The 21,473-nt window shown below is 52.7% G+C and overlaps 2 protein-coding genes across 4 annotated transcripts in view; both read right to left on the bottom strand.

The window, feature by feature from the left end:
• The window catches only part of LOC111152671 (proteasome subunit alpha 4), a 7,557-nt gene extending 4,884 nt beyond the window's left edge, over positions 1 to 2,673 (bottom strand). Inside the window, exons 1-3 of one of the 2 annotated variants that reach the window (XM_022511227.1) lie at positions 2,624 to 2,673; positions 606 to 631; positions 356 to 398 (exon numbers count right to left, since the gene is read on the bottom strand). In XM_022511227.1, the coding sequence (XP_022366935.1) occupies positions 356 to 398; positions 606 to 608 (46 nt within the window). In that variant the 5' untranslated portion in view covers positions 609 to 631; positions 2,624 to 2,673. Of the gene's footprint in view, positions 1 to 355; positions 399 to 605; positions 632 to 2,563 lie in introns of both variants that reach the window. The other variant, XM_022511226.1, reaches the window with a different exon arrangement.
• A 3,146-nt stretch (positions 2,674 to 5,819) lies between these two features.
• On the bottom strand, positions 5,820 to 19,671 carry LOC111152694 (hydroxylysine kinase). Of its 2 annotated transcripts, none has more exons than XM_022511268.1 (4): positions 19,311 to 19,671; positions 18,678 to 18,817; positions 14,342 to 14,525; positions 5,820 to 7,254 (listed from the first exon to the last, which is right to left on the bottom strand). In XM_022511268.1, exons 1-4 carry the CDS (start codon positions 19,654 to 19,656, stop codon positions 6,794 to 6,796), a joined length of 1,131 nt encoding a protein of 376 aa, XP_022366976.1. In that variant the 5' UTR covers positions 19,657 to 19,671; the 3' UTR covers positions 5,820 to 6,793. The 2 variants fall into 2 exon arrangements, with proteins under 2 accessions (XP_022366976.1, XP_022366975.1); XM_022511267.1 differs by having other exon boundaries at positions 5,820 to 7,386; positions 19,311 to 19,656.
• Between the last annotated feature and the right edge of the window lie 1,802 nt (positions 19,672 to 21,473).

The raw sequence follows: 21,473 nt of genomic DNA, 5'->3' as shown, positions 1-21,473 counted from the left end.
ATGATCCCAGGGTCCTGGAATCGAGCCCCGCATCAGGCTCTCTGCTCAGCAGGGAGCCTGCTTCCTCCTCTCTCTCTCTCTGCCTACTTGTGATCTCTGTCAAATAAATAAATAAAATCTTTAAAAAAAAAAAAAAAAAATTTCCTACATAGGGGTGCCTGGCTGGCTCAGTCAGTAGAGCATGGGACTCCTGATCTCAGGGTTGTGGGTTTGAGCCCCATGTGGGGTGCAGACATTACTTATATAATAAAACTTAAAAAAAAAAAAAAAAAGTCTGTAGACCCACCCCCCCTTTTTAGTTCAAACTCTACAGACATTTTTAAATTTGAGATAGCTTAAACAGTTTCGATTTTACCTTCTGGGGAAAATATGGTAGTCCTGGAGTCATATCTTCGAGACTGCAAAGGAAAACAGTCAAGTGAGTCCTGCCCAGCATAAGTCAGTCCACGAACCATCTTATGAAACACGCTGGCATGCAAAGCTCAGTGTGCGGGAGGGACTGACAGGGAAGAAGACCCCTTCCGTCCCGTTCCCTCATGCTAGTCTAGAGGCACAAGCAATAGCATTTATCAGGCAACAGCTCATGGGCACGCGTAGCAACTCACCATGTTTTCTGAACTTCACGTAATTCCTGTAAGAAGAAAGTAAGATCATTATTAAAATGAAACTTAACAATTTAAGGAGCATTTTCTGACTTAAAAAGAAAAATCTGTTTTGTTCACTCCCTTCACTCATCCAACATCCACAATGCAGCAGGCACGAGGCCAGATGCTGGAATCCCGAAACAGGGAACACCAATCCCTTCCCTGCAGAGCTTACAATCTGGTACTCAGGTGAGGGAGGCAGACACCATTGTTTTTTGAGAAACAATTACCAAAAATAAAAATAAAAATAAATGAGTTCAAATTAGACATGGGAGAGACAAATAAGGCTGGGAACCACTGGGCCTAAGAGGAAGAATATGGGTAGATGGGGAGAGCAACCCAGGCCGAGGAGAACTCCTGCTCAATGGTGAGAGACAAACTGCTAAACTTAAAATAAACCTGAAGGAGCTAGAGAGCTGAGCACGCACTCCGACGCGCACAAGCCTCGAGCCGAGTGAAGAGGCTGAGGCTTGCTTTCTCCAGGACGATGCGGAGCCCCAGCCTAGAGGAGGTAGGGCTGGCGATCCTACTATTCCTGCAAAAGCCAGCAATGGGGCTCAGTGCAATTTAGTGTAAATGCCAAACTTCAGACTGCAAAGCCCATTTTCCTAAATCCCAGAATATTGAGAAGCAAGCTTAGAGAGATAAGCTAGAAATCCAAGCCAGACCCCAACCCTGAAAGCTCCCCAATCCAAGTAAAAACTGCAAATGTTCTCTCTCAGGCAACGGGGCTCCACGGCAGGACTGTGGGCCACAGAGCCACAGGAACTGGATGACATTCAGGAAGATCACTGTAGCTGAGGAGAGCTCGAGAAAGGTAACCAGTTAGGAGGCTGTACACCAGCCAGCAGGGGAAAGGGAAGGACAGCCCTGAGCACAAGCCCCGCTGTGCACCTCCGGTGCAGTTCCAGCAGGGCAACTTTCGGGTACCCACCCTCCCAAGTGACGCCCCCATCCCACCTGTGCAACCCCCACCCTGGCCCCAGCCCCAGAGTGAGCACCAAACCCCCACCCCAGGCCCCACTCGGCAGAGCTCACCGGAGGCGGAGCCCAATCCCCAACTGGGACGGGAGCACTAGATCCCAGCTTAGACCCCAGCCTCCGCCCGGACCATCGCAGCGCCTGATCCAAGCTCCGACCCCAGCCCCGCCCCGACGTGCACACTAGGTCCAAGCCTGGACCCAGGCCGGACCCGCGCGCTAAATCCCAGCTCGAACGGGCCCCGGGCCCGGGCCCCCGCCCGGCCCCAACATGCGCTCTAGATCCAAGCTGGGACCCCAGCCCCGCCGTGACGTGCGCACTAAGTCCAAGCTTGCACCCCCGCCCCGACGTCCGCGCTAGATCCCAGCTCGAGCCCCGGCCCGGTCCCGACGTGCGCTCTAGGTCCCAGCTGGGCCCCCAGCACCGCCCCGACGTGCGCACTAGGTCCAAGCTTGCACCCCGGCGCCGACCCGCGCGCTAGATCCCAGCTCGAACCCCGGCCCCGGCCCCTGACCCGGCCCGGCCCCGACGTGCGCTCTAGATCCAAGCTGGGACCCCACACCCGGCCCCGACGTGCGCACTAGCTCCAAGCTTGGACCCCGGCCCCGACGTGAGCGACAGACTCCAGCTTGGACATGGACGCGGCCCCAAGGAGCGCGCTAGATCCAAGCTGGGACCCCAGTCCCGGCCCCGACGAGAGCGCTAGATCCCAGCTCGGACGCCGCCCCGGCCCCGGCCCCGGCCCCGACCCAGACGCGCGCCCCGCAGGCGAGCCCCACGACGGCCGGCCTGTCGCCGAGGAAGCGGGTGCAGAGTCATGGCACCCTGGGCGCGTCGGTGGCGGCCGCAGGCCGAGACGACTCTGCCGCGACGTTCACGAGCCCCGGCCGCGGGGAGGGCGGCCACCCTTCCGCGGGTGCCCAGGGGCAAAAGCTCACCAGCGGGACACGGAAGAGTGGAGACGTCCACCGAGACTCTTCACGAGGAAGAACACCGGCCGCCACCGCCGCGGCCGAGCAGTCGCTGTCAATATGGCGCCCGCGCGTGCGCAGAGCACGGGGGCGGGGCCGCCGCTGGCCCGGAAGTCCGGGGGCGAGGCCGGAGCTGACGGCTACAGCAGGAGCGCCCGGGACTCTGGCTTCTACTTCCGCTCGGTTCCGTGAAGGCCTGGGTTGTGTGCCTGGGTGGCGCCGGGAGCCTCCCCGCGCCCCGCGCCCCCCAGTGGCCACGCACCCTCGGGTCGGAAGGGCCCCGGGCGAGGACGCTGTGCTGCGGCTGGGGCCGTCCTCCGCGCGGACCCTGTGACCGGTGCTGGCCCTGGGCCCTTCCTCGGCCGCTTCCCCGACAATCCGCGTGCTTGTCGCGTGGGGCGTCCCGCCGGCGGCCGTGCGCGCCCGTGCGCTGCTCCGCGGGGCCGGTCCCGAGCTCGTCAGATGCGCTGCGTCCCGCCTGCGGGTCTCTGCCCTCCGCTCTCACTGCGGGCCCACGGAGCAGGCCGGGACGGGCCCACGCACCCCCGGCGGGGCCCACGCCTGGTCTCAGCCTCTTCCCCGCTCGGCCCGCCCGAGTTAGGGCCATACCGACCAGCAGCGCGCACAGCACTCGGCTCAGCTGACCCCGTCTGGTGTCTGTTCGGTGCCCGCCCCTCTGCCCTGCTCCCAGCGGCTCCCGTCCTCCGGTCCACCACCTACTGTTCTTGCTTTAAGTTGCCCTGGGTCGCATGTTTGGCCAGATCTGGGTTAAGACGGAGTCATGGGCTTATAGTCCCCTCCAAGGAGAGGCCCAGAGGGCAGGGGCTCCGGGCTCTTCAGGCCGGATGGAAAATTACTCCTGGGGGACTGGACTCTGAAGAGGAGGCAGCCTGGGAATGAGCCGTGTGTGAGGCCTCTGCTGTCGCTCCTGCTTCCCGGGCACAGGAGGAGGTGAGCCAGGCAAAACGGCACAGGGCCCCACGCTGGTGGGTCACTATGCGTTCTCAGGCCCAAGTGAGAGGCAGGATGTCAGGTCGACGGAAGAAAGATCTGGTGAGACAAAAGAGCAGAAGAGAGAACGAGTTTAATCAGTTTGGGGGACAGAGCAGTTGAGTCTGAGCGGAATGAAGGAGACAACAAAGGAAGGGAAGGAGGAGAGACATCAGGCCGATTCGTAGATCCCTCCAACGCCAGAATTTTTTCCCCTGTGGGTCACAGGGAGCATTAAAGTGATGCTTTAGGATGATGAGGCCTCACATGTTCCTTTTACAATGTGGTATGGATGCTTCCCATTTGGAGGTCCTGTGTCCCCTCGCCTTGAGTCCCCTGGGCCTGTGACTACAACAGAAGTCATACGCTGTAGGTAGGTCATAAAAGATGATAGATTGCTGTCTTGTCCTCTTGGGATGCTCGTTCTTCGAACATGGAGAGGTGATCTGCCACCAGCCTAGACGAGGTCCCAGCATCCCCTGTCAGATACGTGAGTGAAGTTTGCTGCTGATATCCTCAGTCACTGAATTTCCCCCAATCCCCAGATCACCTCCCAACAGAGGCCCAAGCATTTGGGGAGCAGAGACCAGCTGTCCTGGTGCCTGAGTTTCTATCTGTAGAATCCATGAGATGCTAATGACTGAGACTTAAGCCACTAAGTTTTTGGTTAAATTGTCACACGGCAATATGCAGCTGGAGTTTTTAATCTGTCTCTAAAAGGATGGAGGTAGGTTGGAGAGATTAAGGATAAGAATACCAGAAAGTAAGGTGCTTCTGTAGCCTGGAGGGGATAAGAGCCTGGACAGAAAAAGCAAGAGCAGAGTCTTTGCTGTGCATACGGCATTGATCCCCAAATCTAGAACTGGGTTTTCCCCTCCGTGGATGAAAGGACCAGGGATTGGCTCTTGTGGAAATGCATTCATCCCAGCAGTTTATTAAGGGTGTGCCAGGGGTCTGGTACGGAGCTAACAACAGAAAATGAATACTATTCGATGTATGCCATCAAAGACATGGGTTTTTTTTTAAGTTTACCTATTTTTTTTTTTTAAATCTCTACATCCAATGTGGGGCTCAAACTCATGACCCCAAGATCAAGAGTCACAGGCTCCACCAACTGAGCCGGCCAGGTGGCCCTATGCCACCAGAGTTTAAAACTACACGGAACTGACTGGAGATAAGCAAGGACAAACACCGAGTAGTACACTATCGATGCGAGCCCGTACGTACTTAAACATCAAGATCGTGGCCAGCAACATCTGCATTAGGAACTCGGTGAAGGAGAACCCATGTTTGCAGGAGCAATTAAGAAGGAGATCCGTAGAGTTTCATGGTTCAAGAGAATGAACAGTGGTCTGGGAGTGAAATCCACGATTCCGTTCCTTTTTCTGGTCCCCAATTTCCGGAATGGTCAAGCTAGATTAAAAAAAACAATGGGGGCGCCTGGCTGGCTCAGTCGCTTTGATATTGGGGTTGAGAGTTCAAGCCTCATGTTGGGGGTAGAGGTTACTTTTAAAAAATGATGATGAGGGGCGCCTGGGTGGCTCAGTGGGTTAAAGCCTCTGCCTTCGGCTCAGGTCATGATCTCAGGGTCCTGGGATCAGGCCCCGCGTCGGGCTCTCTGCTGAGCAGGGAGCCTGTTTCCTCCTCTCTCTCTCTCTCTGCCTGCCTCTCTGCCTGCTTGTGATTTCTCTCTCTGTGTGTCAAATAAATAAAAAAAAATCTTTAAAAAAAAAATGATGATGAAATCTTTGTAAAAAATATATACAATGCCTTAAATTTCAGAAGCATAAGTGCTTTCACGTGAGTGATCTCGTTTGATTCTAACACAGATGTGCTCACACGTGCATGCACGGTGGGTGAGAGAAGGGAGGACTGGGACCCTGGCTCTGTAAGCAAATTCTTCTGTAAGAATATGGGGATTAATCACAGCACTACTTCCCTCGTGGGTTTGTTGTGGAGATTAAATGAGACAATGCATGTAAAATACTGTGATATAATAAATACAGGTTTGGGTTTCCTTCTGCTCTAAAACCCTTGTAATCCCCTGAATGGTAGAGTAAGAGAAGTGTCTTTGTTATTCATCATAAACCCTACCAACCACAACTGAATTTCGTCTCATGAGTCCACTCCACAGATGGAGAAGCGATGTCTGTTCACATACACGGAAAAAGACAAGCCTGAATGGCCAGGCCTGGAGATTTAAGATCTCCTGGAGAACAGACAAACCCACAAGAATAAGTAAAGCCATTTACTGAATTGCACGAAGGGAGACATGAAGAAAAATCAGCGAAGGAGACTGTGGTACCATGCACGTCAGTGTGCAGGGAGCTGCGGTTCACAGACATCACGTGTTCATATGAAAAGGACCACAAAGGAGAGCAATTTTGCAGTATCTGCTGAGAGACCCTCTTAGTCTCAAGCTGAAAACGAAGTGATGTTCGGGCCCCTCACTCAGGAGTCCGCGGCCTTGCCCGGAGGTCTCCCTTGGCTTACAGGCAGGTCCAGTACTGTCCAGGCCCAGTTTCAACTGCTGTCCTCTCAAGCACGCGAACCCTTCTTCTTACGAATACTGTCTGCCTCTTAGTCTGTGCCTTCTCACACATTTCTCGTAGCATACGTTCATTTTACAAATACCTTTTGAAACCATGAGGAAAGCGCTGTATTAAAAAAGGGACAAGGACAAAAAATAGTTCGACATAGTCTCTGCCCTCCAAGAGCTCCCACGTGACGGCCATAATCCACGATACCAAGTGATGTGCCACAATGAAGACAGAGCACAGCGGGGTTTCAGCGAAGCGGGGGGACAAGAGGAGGCTTCACGGAACTGGGGCTATGTTAACCAGGTCCCTGTGTTACACCCAATTATTTAAAATACATGAATCTATCCATACACGTGTGTTCCTTTTAAAGTTTAGCACAGTCACTGAGCTCAGGGCTGGATAGTCCTTGAGAGATGATCTGACTCAAAACCACCCTTCTGCATGTTCTACCCACAAGGCAAGCTGGACCCCAGAGGGACGCACCTGCTCATGGGCACTTGCATACATGTAAGTAGCGGTCCTGAGATCGCTGGAAGGCCTTCGTGGTTCCACAGGCACTGGTCTGTTCCGTGAGTTCATTTCTCACAGAGCAGGAAAAACTTTCATAGAATTTGATTTGGTCTCCTTGGGTTTTCCATGATCGGAGCTCACGTGAAGTTTCCCTGAGTCACATGGAGACCCCCGAGTCATAGGACCTGGCAGTTTCAAACCAGATTTCCTCCACAGCCTTCCGGCCCATGTCAAGCATCTCTTGCAAGCGCTTCCAGCCGGTTTTCGCAGTAATCATGAGATAGTCCTTGTTCTCTGGGTGTAGCTGGCAAGAGTGTGCCGCGATGACCAGGGACTGGCAAAAGCGCCCACACACGAGCAGAAACAAGGCGCTCCTCTCCACGGGCGTCAGCGGGATGACGCTCTCAAAGCCTGCAAGGACGTGACCTCCCACGTGCAGCGGACTCTTGCTCTCAATCATCATGTACATGATGGTGATGGCCACTTCGAACACGTAGTAGCCGTAGCTCATGTCACCAAAGTCCAGAATGCCAGACACGTGGTACACGGCATTGCCAAAGGCTGACTTGCTGGGCTCCACTAAAATATTATGGTCATTAAGATCTCCATGATTGACACCTACAAGGAGAAAAATCAAGCCACGGGCAAACATGAAATTCCCCAGCTCCTTCTCTGCCCGTTTCCTATTCCTGGGGCACCGCCACTCAGCTGTGATGAGCAGTCCAGAGGTAGAGTCAAACCCTATTTTGCCTGAAATAAAAGAATTTTCTCTGAAAGGGGAAAAAAAGCAGTGAATTTTAGTGGTTGTATTTGCTTTGCTTCTATCAGTACGAGGCTAGAGGATGCAGGCTGGCCGCTGCAAACACGTGGTTCTGACTGCTGGCAGAATGAATGGAGAGTGTTCAAAAGGAATATACGTATGTTCACATTATCGTACGAAACAAAGGGTCCTAACGGAGACTGGCTGACTCGTCAGTGGAGTGTACAACTCTTGATCTTGGGGTTGTGAATTCAAGCCCCGTGTTGGATGTAGAGAGGGCTTAAAATAAAAAATAAATTTTTTAAAAGGAAAAAAAAATAAGAAGAAAAAGCCAAGAGTCCTAGAATGGGCCAGATGTGTCTTTATTTTAACCTAGGATTTCTAAAAAAAAGAAGTCTGATGACAAGTAACTGTGAGTTCTCCCAGTCCTTTGATTACTAGATTAGACACTGATCTCAAGTCAGTACCACTCGAAGTGGGGGGTCTGTGGTCACTGATGGTCCACAAACTCTTACTAGCGTGTATGAGATAAAAACAGACATTGAGCATGTTTAGAAAAGACAGAGTGTTTACAGCAATTTGTCATCTAAGAGTATGATCGTGCGTGTCATTAAGAGTACAGACCAACTTGGTGTTACCGGACTCCCACGGTCAGTCGTGTGTGGTGCAGGGTGTGATCCGGTCATGAACAGCAGAACCACGCAACAGGCGCTGGGGAAAAACCACACTTGTTTTCTCTCAGGAACAGCCTGAGAAATTCTGATTTAAAACCCTGGCTAAGGATTAGGGAGACACAGGGACATCCAGGAGCATGAAGCGGTGAGTCACGTACTTTCAGGTAAGTGTGTGATAGAAAGTAACATCCACTCCTGAGTACGATGCCGACTTCTTCTAGGTGACTTGGGATCACGTAACTCATGCTTAAGTAATTTAGCCCAGTGGGTGACATGCAGAAACAATGAACATTTTTGGAAACCACAGATTCTAAACTACACATCTGTGAAACTGGGACGCATGATACAACGGACGCTGTGTCACAGTCTCATTGGCAAGGTTTCTTCCTCCTCAGAGGTGAAGGAACGGTGCATCTTATGCAATCAAATGGGATTTTAGAACCACTGAGTTACGTTACTTCAAGCACGCAATCTATACTTACGCAAGCATTTTATTGCTTCTATCCCTTGTCCACTGGCCTATCAAAAAATGATAGAGCTATTCAACGCCTGGGGGGGAAATTACAAAAGTTGTTGAATTTGAGAATTAAAGAAAGAGGAGGCATTCTGATCAAGATGGCAGAGTGAGTTCATTCTCTGATAAGCCTCCTGTGTGTAATATACATAGTAATGACGAAAATAAGAAAAGAAAATAAAGATAGAGCCAACCTCAAGAACAAGATCGACTTATATTCTAAAACACAGAACAGAAATGCAGTGAGCAGGAACGCAGCCTTGGGTCCGTAGACGGTCTTCCAGGTCGGCAATGTGCTTTACCCCTTAGGGGGACAGGAACTGGACGTGCTGCCTGCTGGGTGCGGGAGAAGGCTCACCACAGGACGTGAAAGGCCGTGACATGACATGACGAACTCACAAAAGGATGACAAGCCTGCTCACACCCCACTACTCACATGGCCGGGTCCAGAGAGGCAGGAGGACAGAGCAGTCATTCTGGTTACCACAGTCTTTGGTTTAGTTTTGAGTTAGTTTCTTTTTTTAAGATTTTTTGTTTTTTAAGTCCTCTCTACACCCAACATGGGGCTTGAACTCACCACCCTGAGATCAAGAGTCTCGTGTTCTATGGACTCGGCTGGCTGGAGGCCCCTCAAATGAGCTTCTTTTGGCTCTTGCTCATGGTGCCTGATTTCCTTGCGTGCTGATATATCGTATGTTCTCTAGACACAAGGTAGTGACTCTAGAAAAATAACCGGAAACTTCTAGGAGGCAGGTGACAGGGGCTGACGAGTGCACTTATGGTGATGAGCACTGAGTCATATGTGGAAATGGTGGATCACTGTATTGTACAGCTGAACTAATGTGACACTGTATGGTAACTATATGGGAACAAAAAATAATGTAAAACACTTTTTAATTAAAAAAGAACTTCTAGGGGTGCCTGAGTGGCTCAGTGGGCTAAAGCCTCTGCCTTCAGCTCAGGTCATGATCTCAGGGTCCTAGGATCAAGCCCCACATTGGGCTCTCTGCTCAGCAGGGAGCCTGCTTCCCCCCGCCCCTCTCTCTCTGCCTATTTGTGATCTCTGTCTGTCAAATAAAGAATAAAAATCTTTAAAAAAAAAGAACTTCTTAAAACTGGAAAACATAATGAGAGAAGAATGCAGTGGGTGGCTATAACAGACTAGACATAACTTAAGAAAGAATCGATAAACTAGAGGACATGGTAGAGAAATATCTAAAATGCAGCATAGGCACAGAAAAAATACAAAACACACACACACACACACACACACACACACACGAGTAGGGACACAGAGGATACTCAGTGAGAAGACTGAACATGAACTTAACGGTAGCCCAAAAGGAGGAAAGAGAATGGGTCTGGGCAAGAAGTTCCCACAACTGATGAAAGACAATATCCTCATACAGGTTTGAGAAACCCAAGCATATTAAGAAAAAAAATCATTTAAGAAAAAGAGAACATCCTACAAGAACCCCAAAGGGAAAAAGGCAGGTGGTCTTCAAAGGCTTCAGACCGACAGCTGACCTCTCAGCAGGAATGGAGAAGCTAGGAGAGAGTGGAACCTAAAATCCCCAAACCCCAAAACCTAGAGTCCTATAGGCTATGAAAATATCCTTCAAGGGGCGCCTGGGTGGCTCAGTTGGTTAAGCAACTGCCTTCGGCTCAGGTCATGATCCCGGAGTCTTGGGATTGAGTCCCACATCGGGCTCCCAGCTCCATGGGGAGTCTGCTTCTCCCTCTGACCTCCCCTCTCATGCTCTCTCTCTGTTTCTCGAATAAATAAATTTAAAAAAAAATATCCTTCAAGGATGAAGAGAAAACAAAAGCATTTTCAGACAGATGACATCAGAGAGTTCACCGTTAGAGAACCGGACTGGAGAACATGCTAGGGAATGTGTTCTAGGCGGGAACAAAATGAGGCCAGGCAGGATGCTTGAGGCTGGAGGAGAGGAAACCAACACACAAGTAAATGTAAACAAACCTGACTCTGAAACAACAGTAGCGTTGTCTTCTGGAGGCCCCAAGTAGGGATCTGAAGTTCACCACATTTACCAAATCAGTGGCTTATAAGCCAGGACAGACATAAATGCACTCAAGGTATCTTTAGGTCCCTATGTTGTCTGGGATCACGTTACACTTTGATAAGTTGGGGTCACATATGACAGCATACAGCTCCCAAACTTCTGGACAGAAAGAAATACAGTTACGAAAAGAATGACCTCAAAAACGATGATGTCAAAAGAAGAGGAGTAGAAGAAAAGAAAGAACTGGAACAGACAGACAGAGGCGAGAGTACAGGACAGGATTGCACAACTGTTCGGTATCCCAGGGAGCAGACACTGAGGCAAAGGAAACAAATAGTAAAGAGAGAAACTGTATGGACGAAAGCTTCAGTTCGCTAGTAAGGTAACAATCCTAATTTTATGTGCACGTTGCCTGAAAATATACAAAGCACATTTTGACAGAGATACACAAAAAGTATAGGAAATCCACAATCACAGCAAGAGACTTAAAATACACTTGTCAATAATTGTTAGAACACACAGACAAAAATATCAGTAAATAGAGAATTTAGACAACAGGGCAACGAGCTTGACCAACTAACATATACATAACTGCACCCAACAACCACAGAATACACTTTCTTTTTCAGCACACGTGGACCATTTTTTAAATTTACCAAATGCTGCTTCATCGAATAAATCTTAACAAATTTGGGAGTCCTGAAGTCACGTAAAGCTGCTCTGTCCCATATGGTAGTCGTCGGCCATGTGATGTCATTCACAATCATTCAGATTAAATAAAATGAGGCTCTGGTTCCTTAGTGGCACGAGTCCCACTGCAGGTGCTCCATGGTGGCTAGAAGCTACTGCAACGGACCACATAGACACAGAGCACTTCCACCAGTGAAGAAGCTCTCCTGGGCAGCGCCGACAGGACCCGTGTTCCCCACCCACAGTGCAGCTACAGGAGAAATCCACACCAGAAGGGTAACTAAGAACCATCTTCTACAGATCTCTGTGAGTGCAGAGACGGGCCAATGTCCATGATTAGATTCCTCCATCTTCTAAGTGTAACATAAACAAGTGTAAATAAGCTATCCTACCTATTTCCTCCAAATTTATATAGAGATTCCATCCAAACCTAACCAAAATCTTAATAAAAATTTGTAAAAATATGACACACTGATTCCAAAATTGATACATACTTAAAGTAAAAAGAACCCAAAATAGTCAAGACCCTCTTACAAGAGAACAAGAAGGTGGGAGGCCATGTTCTACCCGCTACAAGACCTTAAAAGTTAAAAAAATTAAGATAGTGTGGTAATCTTTAGAAACACCCACAAATAGTCCAGCTACATTCCCTCCAGGAACATGCTGGGTTGTACTTCTCTGCTCCTCAAGAAGTTGTGTATGGCCAGGGGACTTTCTGGCCCTTCGAACTGAACAGAAGTGACATCACTTCAGGGCAGAGATGCAAGGATGTGTACCGTGTCCAGCTTCCCCTTCCCCGGCTACAGCAGCACTCCGTCCCATGCATCTCGGTCCCAGCGTGAGAGTCCGCAGAGCAGAACCCAAGACAGTCCACGCTGGACGGGCCGCTGGATTCAGAAGTAGCTCTGCTACCGCAGTGCACAGTACCTTACGGGCCCCTTGTCGCTGCAGCATGACCCTGCCGAGCTGACACACAGTGTGGTGCAGGAGCAGAGACCGGCAAGGGGAACAGGGGACAACACAGAGAGCCACAGGCATTTGGTTTATAGCGGAGATGGTACTGCAAAGCCAAGTGAGAAAAGGTTTTTAATAAATGCTGGTGAAAAAGTTACCAACCACAAGAAAAATTTACACCATACGTAAATTTCAGACGGTTTATAGACGTGTAATGAAAGGGAAAAACTGTAACGCTTCAGTAAGATAATGCAGGAGAATATCTTCGGGACCACAAGGTAGGGAAAATGTCGACCCAAGGCACAAAACGTTAACCAAGGAGCAGAAGACGGATATACTTGAAACCAAGAAACTCAGGACCGTTGATCAAAACACATCATAAAGAGAGTGAAAAGGCAGAATGGAACAAAATATTTGCAACACATATAACCAACAAAGGAGCTGTGTCCAGGAACTATCTGGAACCTCTAAAATCACTGAGAAGGAAATCCCAGCTGGAAAACTGACCAAAGACTTGACGAGGCACTTCACGAAAGAGTTTATCCAAATGGCCAATACATGGGGAACGGCAGAGTAAAACCGAAGGAATCGCTGTTTCCTATGGGACTGGAGGGGGTCAGACTGTGAGGACACCATGGGTGGGGAGCAGCGGACACGCGCAGCCTCTACTGACAGCAGCGCACAGTCACGCAGGCTCTCAGGAAAGCCGTGTGCCAGTGTCTCGTCACGCGGCACGTAGACCTGTCCTATGGCCCAGCAGTCCTACCTCAGCACGCGCAGGGCCGTGCACCCCGTAATGCGGACGAGAAGCGAGCGTAGCGAGGACCGGCGGAGCAGTAAAGGTGGGAAAGTGAAACTGGAACCAGGAGAATTCGAGTGCGTGTGAAGCGTGTGACAAAGAACAGTCAAGGCTGCCAACTCCCAGGTTTTCGGCGAGATCAGCGAGGTGAATGGCAGATACCATTTTCATGAGGTGAAGATGAGCAGGGGGTGCAGATCTGATGGGGGAAGTCAACTCTATTTTTATGCTACCGCCTTGCGTTACGTTTACACGAAGTAAACGCTACAGATGGAGTTGTGACGGCCCCCCACGGCCGACATGTTGAAGCCCGCCGACCAGCGTGGTGGTGTCTGGAGCTGGGGGTCTTTGGGAGGTAATGGGGTTTAGATGCACCACGAGGGTGGGGTCCTCATGGTGGGATTAGTGCCCTTCTAAGAAGAGACACCGACGGGAGAGCGCAGCGCTTTCTGTCCACCACGTGAGGATGCGGAGAGAAGGTGGCTAGGGCCTGGGAAAGAAACAGAGCATGCTGGCATCCGGCCCTCGCATTTCCAGCCTCCAGAACCATGGGAAGGCCCCCACCCCATCTCCACACTTTGTGGCGGCAGCCAGAGCTGGGCCCTGCTGAAAGCAGAGGCAGGAGGGAGGCTTCCGCCTTCGTCAGGCTTGCGGCAAGCTCCCTTCCTGCCTGGTCCTCCGACCCGTGCTTTGTGCCCCGTCCAAGGCTGCTTCCACCTGGAGAAACTGTCGCCCACATCCATAAGGAGGTACACACTAGTGTGCTCACCGGAACCCCACAACGGAACAACAACAACAAAAAAAACCAACCTAAAATTCTATCAACAAGAGAAGAGACTGAAAATAGCACAGTACATTGAAATAAATGGTGGCGCATACCTGAGTAGTATGGGATACTACTTAGTGCAACAATGGGCGAAATGAGCTAGAACCCATAGGAAATGATTAATCTGGACCGAGAAAAGCAGGTTGCAGAACAGTAAGACCACCTGATCCCATCTAACAGTGGAAAACATGCAGAACGTCATGGCACCTCATTTATGAACACATATGTAGTGAGTGCGAATTCAGTAGGGAGGGGAAGGTGTGATCACGTAAGGTCTGGAGAGGATCTCAAATGTGGCAATTTTAAGGGAAGTAGAAGTACCATTCTTTAAAGCACGAGGAGCAAGCTCGGCCCCATTTTGAGACTTGGTGAAACTGAGTCGTATGTCCACGCTCTTCTGATGCTCTAAACGTGCCAGTGTAAACAGCAAGGAAAATACCTCCCCCATCGGGGGTACTCACACTCTCGGAAGTGACGTAGTTTGGTCAGGATTTCGTCCTTGAACAGCTGGATGACCTGTATGACAATCTCCCGGTTTCGGCTCTGGTCCAAGGCGTCCAGGTACTTCTCCAGAAGAGGGACGTTTTTCAGATTCCAAATGAAGTTCTCCCGACGAAGATGACTTAACTTTGGGTGACGAAATTTCTAAACCGAAGACAAGGAGCCCTGAGAGTCTGGACAGGTAGAGCGGCCACGAGGGACAGCTGGGTGGGCGAGAGACCGCCCTCTCAGGCTCAGTCCGAGGGGCCCGCGGCGCCCCCGCGCTCACCGACACGCTCCGTTAACCCCCCCCCCCCCCGGGCACACCTGACCAGGAGTCGTTGTTCTGAGGGCACGTCCCCATCTCACTCATAGCTGAGGGGGACTTCCTGGAGCCCCCAGTGGGAGCTGGAGGCAGGGAGAAAGAACTCTGCTGACCCCGACAGCCAGCCCCCCCGTGACCTGTCTGACCTCACCTTCTACTATGTTCGCGGACTCTCCTGCAGCCACAGCGGCCTCCCGGGGGGCAGGACCGCACCCGCACACCTCCACCCCGTGGCCTCTGCGTTCGCTGCTCCCCTGGACACACAGCCAGGCCGTGAACGTCCACCAGCTCCTTCTGTGGGAGGCCCCCCCGGCCACCGCACCCAAAACATCAGCCCCCTCCGGTCCTTCCTGCCCCTCCCCGCGCTGATGTCTTCCCCGCGAGCCCACAGCACGTGCGGCTACCGCTCTCCGGAGCTCACCCTCTGGCCTTACTCTCCAGCCTCACGGGAACGGAAGCTCCTGCGAGGGCCGCGCTCCGGGTTGGTCCGTCGGCTCACTCCACATTCCCGCACCTACCACGGTGCCCGGCTCAAAGAACACACTGCTCCAGCGACAGTTGCCGAATAAATGAATGTTCCCGGGATAGAAAACTCTATAATTGCCAAGGCCATTAGCCTTGGGCCACTCTATATGGAGTTCAAAACAGCTCTGCCCATCACGACACACAGGATAACGAGGGAAGTCACTACGCACGGGCTGAGGGGCGCTGAGGTCCCTTCCATCCGTTGGGCGTGACTTCTCAAGCGAGACAGCCGTGTCGCAGGACAGCCCAGGAGACAGGCCTCCGTCAGCAGCATGTGGACCAGCCCATGGGACGTATGCTGGGTTTTGGATTTTATTCTACTTCTTTAGAAACATTCCTCTCAGTGGATTTTGCCATCCACTCTCGAGGCCTGGAGTTTGGACCACCCAGGCTCCACTGTCACCACTACGGACTTGCTAAGTAGCCTCGGTCAGAGAACCTCTCACGGGGGCGACTTTTCATGCCTGAGCGGCTCTGCGGGCTTCCTGTCGCTGAGCCGAGCTGTCTCTGTACTGTGTCCCCGGCCCTGGTTCCAGTGATGACATCGGGGCCGTCTCCCACCTGACCGGCCACCACACAGTCCCAGACGGCAGTCCTGCCCCCCAGAGTGTCCTCCTGGCAGAGTCAAGCTTGCCAGTGCCCAGTCATCCTCACGGGACACGGTCTGACCCTCCTGACAGCATGACATGCCAAGGGCCACTCGAGGTCACAGGAATGTTCAGCATGACAACGCTGCTAGAAGCTCTGTCCCTGGGGGACAGGACTGCAGGTACGAGTGGACAAGGTACGGGAGAGAAAGAACGCTGACCCTGTTCGGAACCACTGGAAAGTTTACCGGGCATTCTTCTTCCTTTCCGTTGTAAAGAGCACAATAGACGGAGCCATGGTCCACCCGGGGAGGGCTCTGGGCTGGCTCCTAAAACAGGGCACTGCCGGCCACACAGCCCATGGGAGAGGGCCCGGGCTCCAGCAGGAGGTGCGGGACAGGACCCGGCCCCAAGGTCCGACACAGCAGGGTCCCAACAGGCTCTTCCGCTTAATATTGCAGATCTGTTTCCTTCGCAGTAAAACCCGAGTGTCAACACCAGCCACGTGGTCGTTTGACGAATGAAGACCGGAAAGAATAAAATGAATAAAGACATCACACCTAACGGGCGCCCGGTACAGGTTTGCCGAGTGTGAGCATCGCAGCTCCGGCTCCTGGGCATCCGAGCCAGAGTTCAGGGGCCACGGCATGACTAGGTTAAACGCAAACATCCCAGAGGAGGGACACAGACTGTCAGACGGGAAAACCAGCAAGACCTCACCTCCCCTACCAGCCACGCCTGCATGGCACACGGGGACAGAAGGCACACAGGAAGTCTCCTGCTCGGCCCCAGGGGCTCTGGGACAGGGGGCATAGGAACCTCCTCCGTCTCACGGCTGGGGTGCCCTGGCCCTTCTCTCACTGAGCTCCCGCTAAGGCTCCGGTGACTCTTCTAAAGCAGCAGCCACAGGGAAGGACACCGTGGACGGGCTGACCCCAGGAGCCACAAGGGGGCACGGCATGAGGTCCACGGAGGCTGGCGAGCTTCCCCCGCGGCACGGGGCTCCCCTGTGACCGACGTCGGGGGTGACTCCCGTCCTGTGCACGGCGCCGGGTCCCAGCACACACGTTAGAGCCCGCGTCTTCCTCAGCCCCTCTGTGTCCCATCGCGGAACTTTAAATCAATCACCAAATCCGGCCGGCTCCGTCTTCAACATGTATCTTGAAGCTTTCATGGGTTCCGGCCCTCAGTCAGCTTCTCTCTGATGATTCCTTCGCTTCCTAGACGCGCTCCGCCCACTCCGGCTCTCTGCCAGCCTGTCCGCCGCAGTGGTCCACGAAGTGCCGCAACGTCGCGATCTGTGCCCGTCTGAAGACCCTCCAGGCGAGGGCACATGAGGTGACGAGCGCGGCTGTCACATGCGACTGATGAATCCCTGACCTCTACCTCTGAAGCCAATAATACGTCATATCTTAATTAACTTAATTTAAACTAAAAAAAAACCCAGGAAATAAAAATAAAAACCCTCCAAGCTCCCTAAACCCTTTCGTGTCGTACACGACAATGTATCTCATAATCTGACCAGCGTCTGTCTCCACTTTTGTCCCCGTCTTATTCTCTCGGCAACCAGCTGCCTCGTGGTGAGGACGCGGGGCCATCCTGGGGGACGAGAGCCCCCGTGGGGGAGAACCACAGCGCCCCCGGCCGAGCACCCCACTGAGTGAGGCTGCACGCGTGGCCCCATCCACACCCCGACCCACAGAGACACGAGAAATAAATCCACATCTGAAGGCTCAGTTTGGGGATGGTCTGTTACGTGGCATAGGTAGCCGGGACGCTGCTCGGCGAGGCCGGCAACAGGAGGTCCGAGTTCAGAAGTCGCAAGAGGAGGGAGTGATCGTTTATGCACAGCACGGAAGGGAGGGGTCCAGGGGGCATTTCCCAGAGGGCGACACCCAAGCCACGTGCTGAAGGACGTGTGGGAGTCTGGCTGCACGGGGAAAGGTCCCGGTAGCTCAGAAAGTGGCACGTGCGAAGACACACGTGAAGACGTGTGAGACAGAGTGGCCCGTCGGGGATCCACAAGGAGTGATGGGGAGGACGGACGGACGGACGGAGGCCCTGTGGGGATGCAGGCAGGACAGGGCACGCGGGGCCTCACACGGGGACCTTGGCCTCCACGTCGAAGCAGCAAGAAGCTGCTGACAGGGTCCGTGGTTGGATTTGTAATTGTAGAAAGTAACTCTGAATCAGCACAAAGAGTAAATTGGAGAAGGAGCCTGACCACAGGGAGGCAACTGTGGTGAGCGAGAACAGTCACGGCAGGAGCGGGGGCGGCCGGGCCACAGAGGCACGTGGCCTGTGGCATGAGCAGGACTCAGCGGGGGTCCTGGAGGTGTTTTCCTCATGCAGACCACGTGGCGCAGACCACCTCTTAGCGTGCGTGTCGCCCCCGCCCCAGCACATTCCTCTGGGACAGGTGAGCCCGTCCTCTTCTCCCGGAGCCGGGCACGGCCAAGGGGCACGTACACACATGCTGTGGGCAGCTGCAGGGCACACTCGTCGTCCACAGTACCGTTTCCACCACCACATAGACACACGTCCGCCCAGGCCTCCGGCTCTGGCCGTGGCTCGCTCGCTGGCCGGACAGTGTGGGGCTCACTCCGCAAATGCAGACGGTCTTCCGGGAGCGGCACCAAGAGCGTAGGGACCGCCTGGAAACGCAGGCAATCCTGCCCACACTCCCTCGAGGCGCAGGGCTGGGCGGAAAGAGGCCTCGCAGTCAAGAAATGCCCATAGCAGCGGCCCTAGTCCCTTCCTAACAGCCCACAGGAGGCACCGAGAGGAGAAGGGGAGTCCGGCCCTGGGTTTGTTAACTGAAAAAGACCACAACTCAACAAATACACAGGTCCTAGAAGAGAGCAAAGCCCCACGTCCTACCTGCAGGGTCTCATCCAGTCTGCCGGCGAGCCTCCCGACCTCGTATAGCAGCTGGGGGCTGCTGGGGATCTCGGCCACAGGCGTCCCCGGGAGGTAGGACAGCAGCCTCAGCAGGTAGCCTGCGACTCCAGAGCCGCCATCTGCATGGACGCAAGCACATGCCGTCACATCTCAGGGAGATGGCTGGGGCTGTCCTGCTCGGTCATTACGACCAGGAGAACCACAGACGTCACAGGATAAGAGCAACACACAGGCTTCACGGGGTCCAAAGGACGGACGGACAGACCCGAGGAGGGTTCCAGAGCCAGCCACGCACACATGATGGCTCAGTGGCCCCGGATTCAGAGGACGCGCAAGACTGGGAAGCGGGGTGCCCCAGGTCATCCGTGACCCGGAGATCAAGACCCTGGGATCACGACCTGAGCCCCCAGGTGCCCCCGTCAAGTCCTTTCTGAGGGGAAGAGTTACAGCAGATCCTGTGAATCAGAGCCCCCCCCCCATCTCCACTCTGGGGAGGCCGCACGTCCCCCACGCCTACACTGGGAGCCATCAGCCTGTTCCCAGTGTTTCTACTTGTAGCTCAAAAGCAGTAACGTACGTGGACGCAGTGACGGTGAGCTGGCAGGCTCTTACCTATGGACACGAGAGAGCTGAGGTGGCCTCCTGCAGTTGGATGCACAGAGGCCGTGGGGAAGCCGGCAGCTCTCAGGAACATGCTGACGTGGCTCTGCACTTCAATCAGCTCCGGGCTCCTGCTGGACTCGGTGTTGCTTATCTTAAGGACGTACTCTGTTGGCTCATCTGCGGTGTCTTTGGCACTCGAAATGCACACATGAAAGTTTTGGTCATCATAGCTGGGAAGTGGCCGGATCTTGGAAACTTTTAACCCAAATACCGATTCCACTAATGCAGAGGCTTGTACGTCACTGAAAGTAGGTTTGGCAAGAGCCTGGGATTGCTGATCGTCTCCGTGTGACATTACGTCTCGGGAAAACAAACCAACTAGGAAGAGGACACACAATGAACACATTTACTTAAGTGATTTTTCTTAAGACAGACCCATCATGATGCTGCTCGCTCCTGATTCTATACATTTCATTAATTTTCACTCATAAAGCTGAAAAATTAAATTCGTAAATGGGATAAAGAAAGAGGTGTTTGGGCAGGTGAATAAATATTCTTGCATCATAGATTACTTTCAAACTCACCTCACAAACAGGAGGTAGGAAAGCCCCTGGCACGCCCTAGTCCCATTCCTGGCCCACTCCCCCCAGCAGCTGTCTTCCCGGGGAGACTGAGGTCGCGACAGGAGGAACACTTTGCTGAGACACACCAAGACCCCGGACCCATGGTATTGTCCCTTTGACAGAGGGGACAGCTTGGGGCTAAAACATAAGTTCAGATCCAGGGATCTTACTCTGCTGCCCACCAGTTCCGCTGAATCATAACCTCATCGTCCAGCTCACCATACACACTTTCAATCCAGAAGCATGGGCTGGTGTGCAAGGCATGGTGTGAGCCCTGGAGGACACGAGCAGATGCCCCAGGGCGCTCCGGGACACGAGGCACATCAGCTCATGGTCACAAACACCCTTCCAGTCCGACACTCAGAAGCTGCTCAGAACATCAAGTCACAAGGCAGTAAGTACTAAACTGAGAACACCAAAGAGCCCTGAACTAAGCACACCCCTGAAGTGTATGAATTAACACTGAACTCAGTTGACCTTTACGTTGCAAAGAATCACTTTTCTACAGCCAAGCAGAATAAGGGCTGGAAGTAAACATAATGGGCAGTTCCACAAGGCTGCCCAGCTGGCTCAGGGCGTACAGCATGTGACTCCTGATCTCAGGGTTATAAGTTTGATCCCCATGCTGGGTAGAGTGATTACTTAAAAATAAAATCTAGGGGTGCCTGGGTGGCTCCGTCAGTTACATGTCTGACTCTTGATCTCAGCTTACATCTTGATCTCACAGTCGTGAGTTGGAGCCCCATGTTGAGCTCCACGTTGGGCATGGAGCTTACTTTAAAAAAAAAAACCACTATGGGGCGCCTGGGTGGCTCAGTGGGTTAAAGCCTCTGCATTTGGCTCAGGTCGTGATCCCAGGGTCCTGGGATCGAGCCCCGCATCGGGCTCTCTGCTCAGTGGGGAGTCTGCTCCCTCCTCTCTCTCTGCCTACTTCTCTGCCTACTTGTGATCTCTCTCTGTCAAATAAATAAATAAAATCTTTAATAAACAAATAAATAAAAACACTAAAAAAATTGCAGGGGTGCCTGGGTGGCTCAGTGGGTTAAGGCCTCTGCCTTCGGCTCAGGTCATGATCTCAGGGTCCTGGGATCGAACCCCGCATCGGGCTCTCTGCTCCACAGGGATCCTGCTTCCTCCTCTCTCTCTGCCTGTCTCTCTGCCTACTTGTGATCTCTCTCTGTCTAATAAATAAATAATACCTTAAAAAAAAACTGCACACACTTGGCATCCCTCAAAAGCATCTACATGACACAGATACCACAGGGAAGGGCTTCTGAACAGCCTTCAGGAACCAAATGTTTCAGTTCCATGCACCCTCACTTCCCTCTTTTTCCAAAATAGCTTTCTTCCAACGCCCCCTTCATACTAAGCTGTAGGTAACGAGTAACGTCTGCGGGTGGGCTGCATTTCAGGGCATGATTCTGATGGCGGTTCAAGAGATGGCATCATACAAGAAGCATCTCAAGAAGAGCAAGCTTTCATCTACAGAAACCGGAACAGCTGTCGCTTCTGGAGGGCTCTCTGGAGGGCCATGTCTAGATCTCAATGA

Source organism: Enhydra lutris, unplaced genomic scaffold, assembly GCF_002288905.1.
Source record: "Enhydra lutris kenyoni isolate GAN:26980312 unplaced genomic scaffold, ASM228890v2 scaffoldscaffold29, whole genome shotgun sequence".
Taxonomy (NCBI): domain Eukaryota; kingdom Metazoa; phylum Chordata; class Mammalia; order Carnivora; family Mustelidae; genus Enhydra; species Enhydra lutris.
The sequence above is the reverse complement of the archived record's forward strand: the minus strand, read 5'-3'. Positions and strand labels throughout refer to the sequence as shown.

Coding starts and splice junctions, on each gene's coding strand:
- LOC111152694 (XM_022511267.1), bottom strand. CDS start 19,656: ATGTCACACGGAGACGATCAGCAATCCCAGGCTCTTGCCAAACCTACT. Junction 18,818..19,310: donor CAGCTCTCTCGTGTCCATAG/GTAAGAGCCTGC, acceptor GCGTCCATGCAG/ATGGCGGCTCTGGAGTCGCA. Junction 14,526..18,677: donor GACTGGATGAGACCCTGCAG/GTAGGACGTGGG, acceptor TCTTCGGTTTAG/AAATTTCGTCACCCAAAGTT.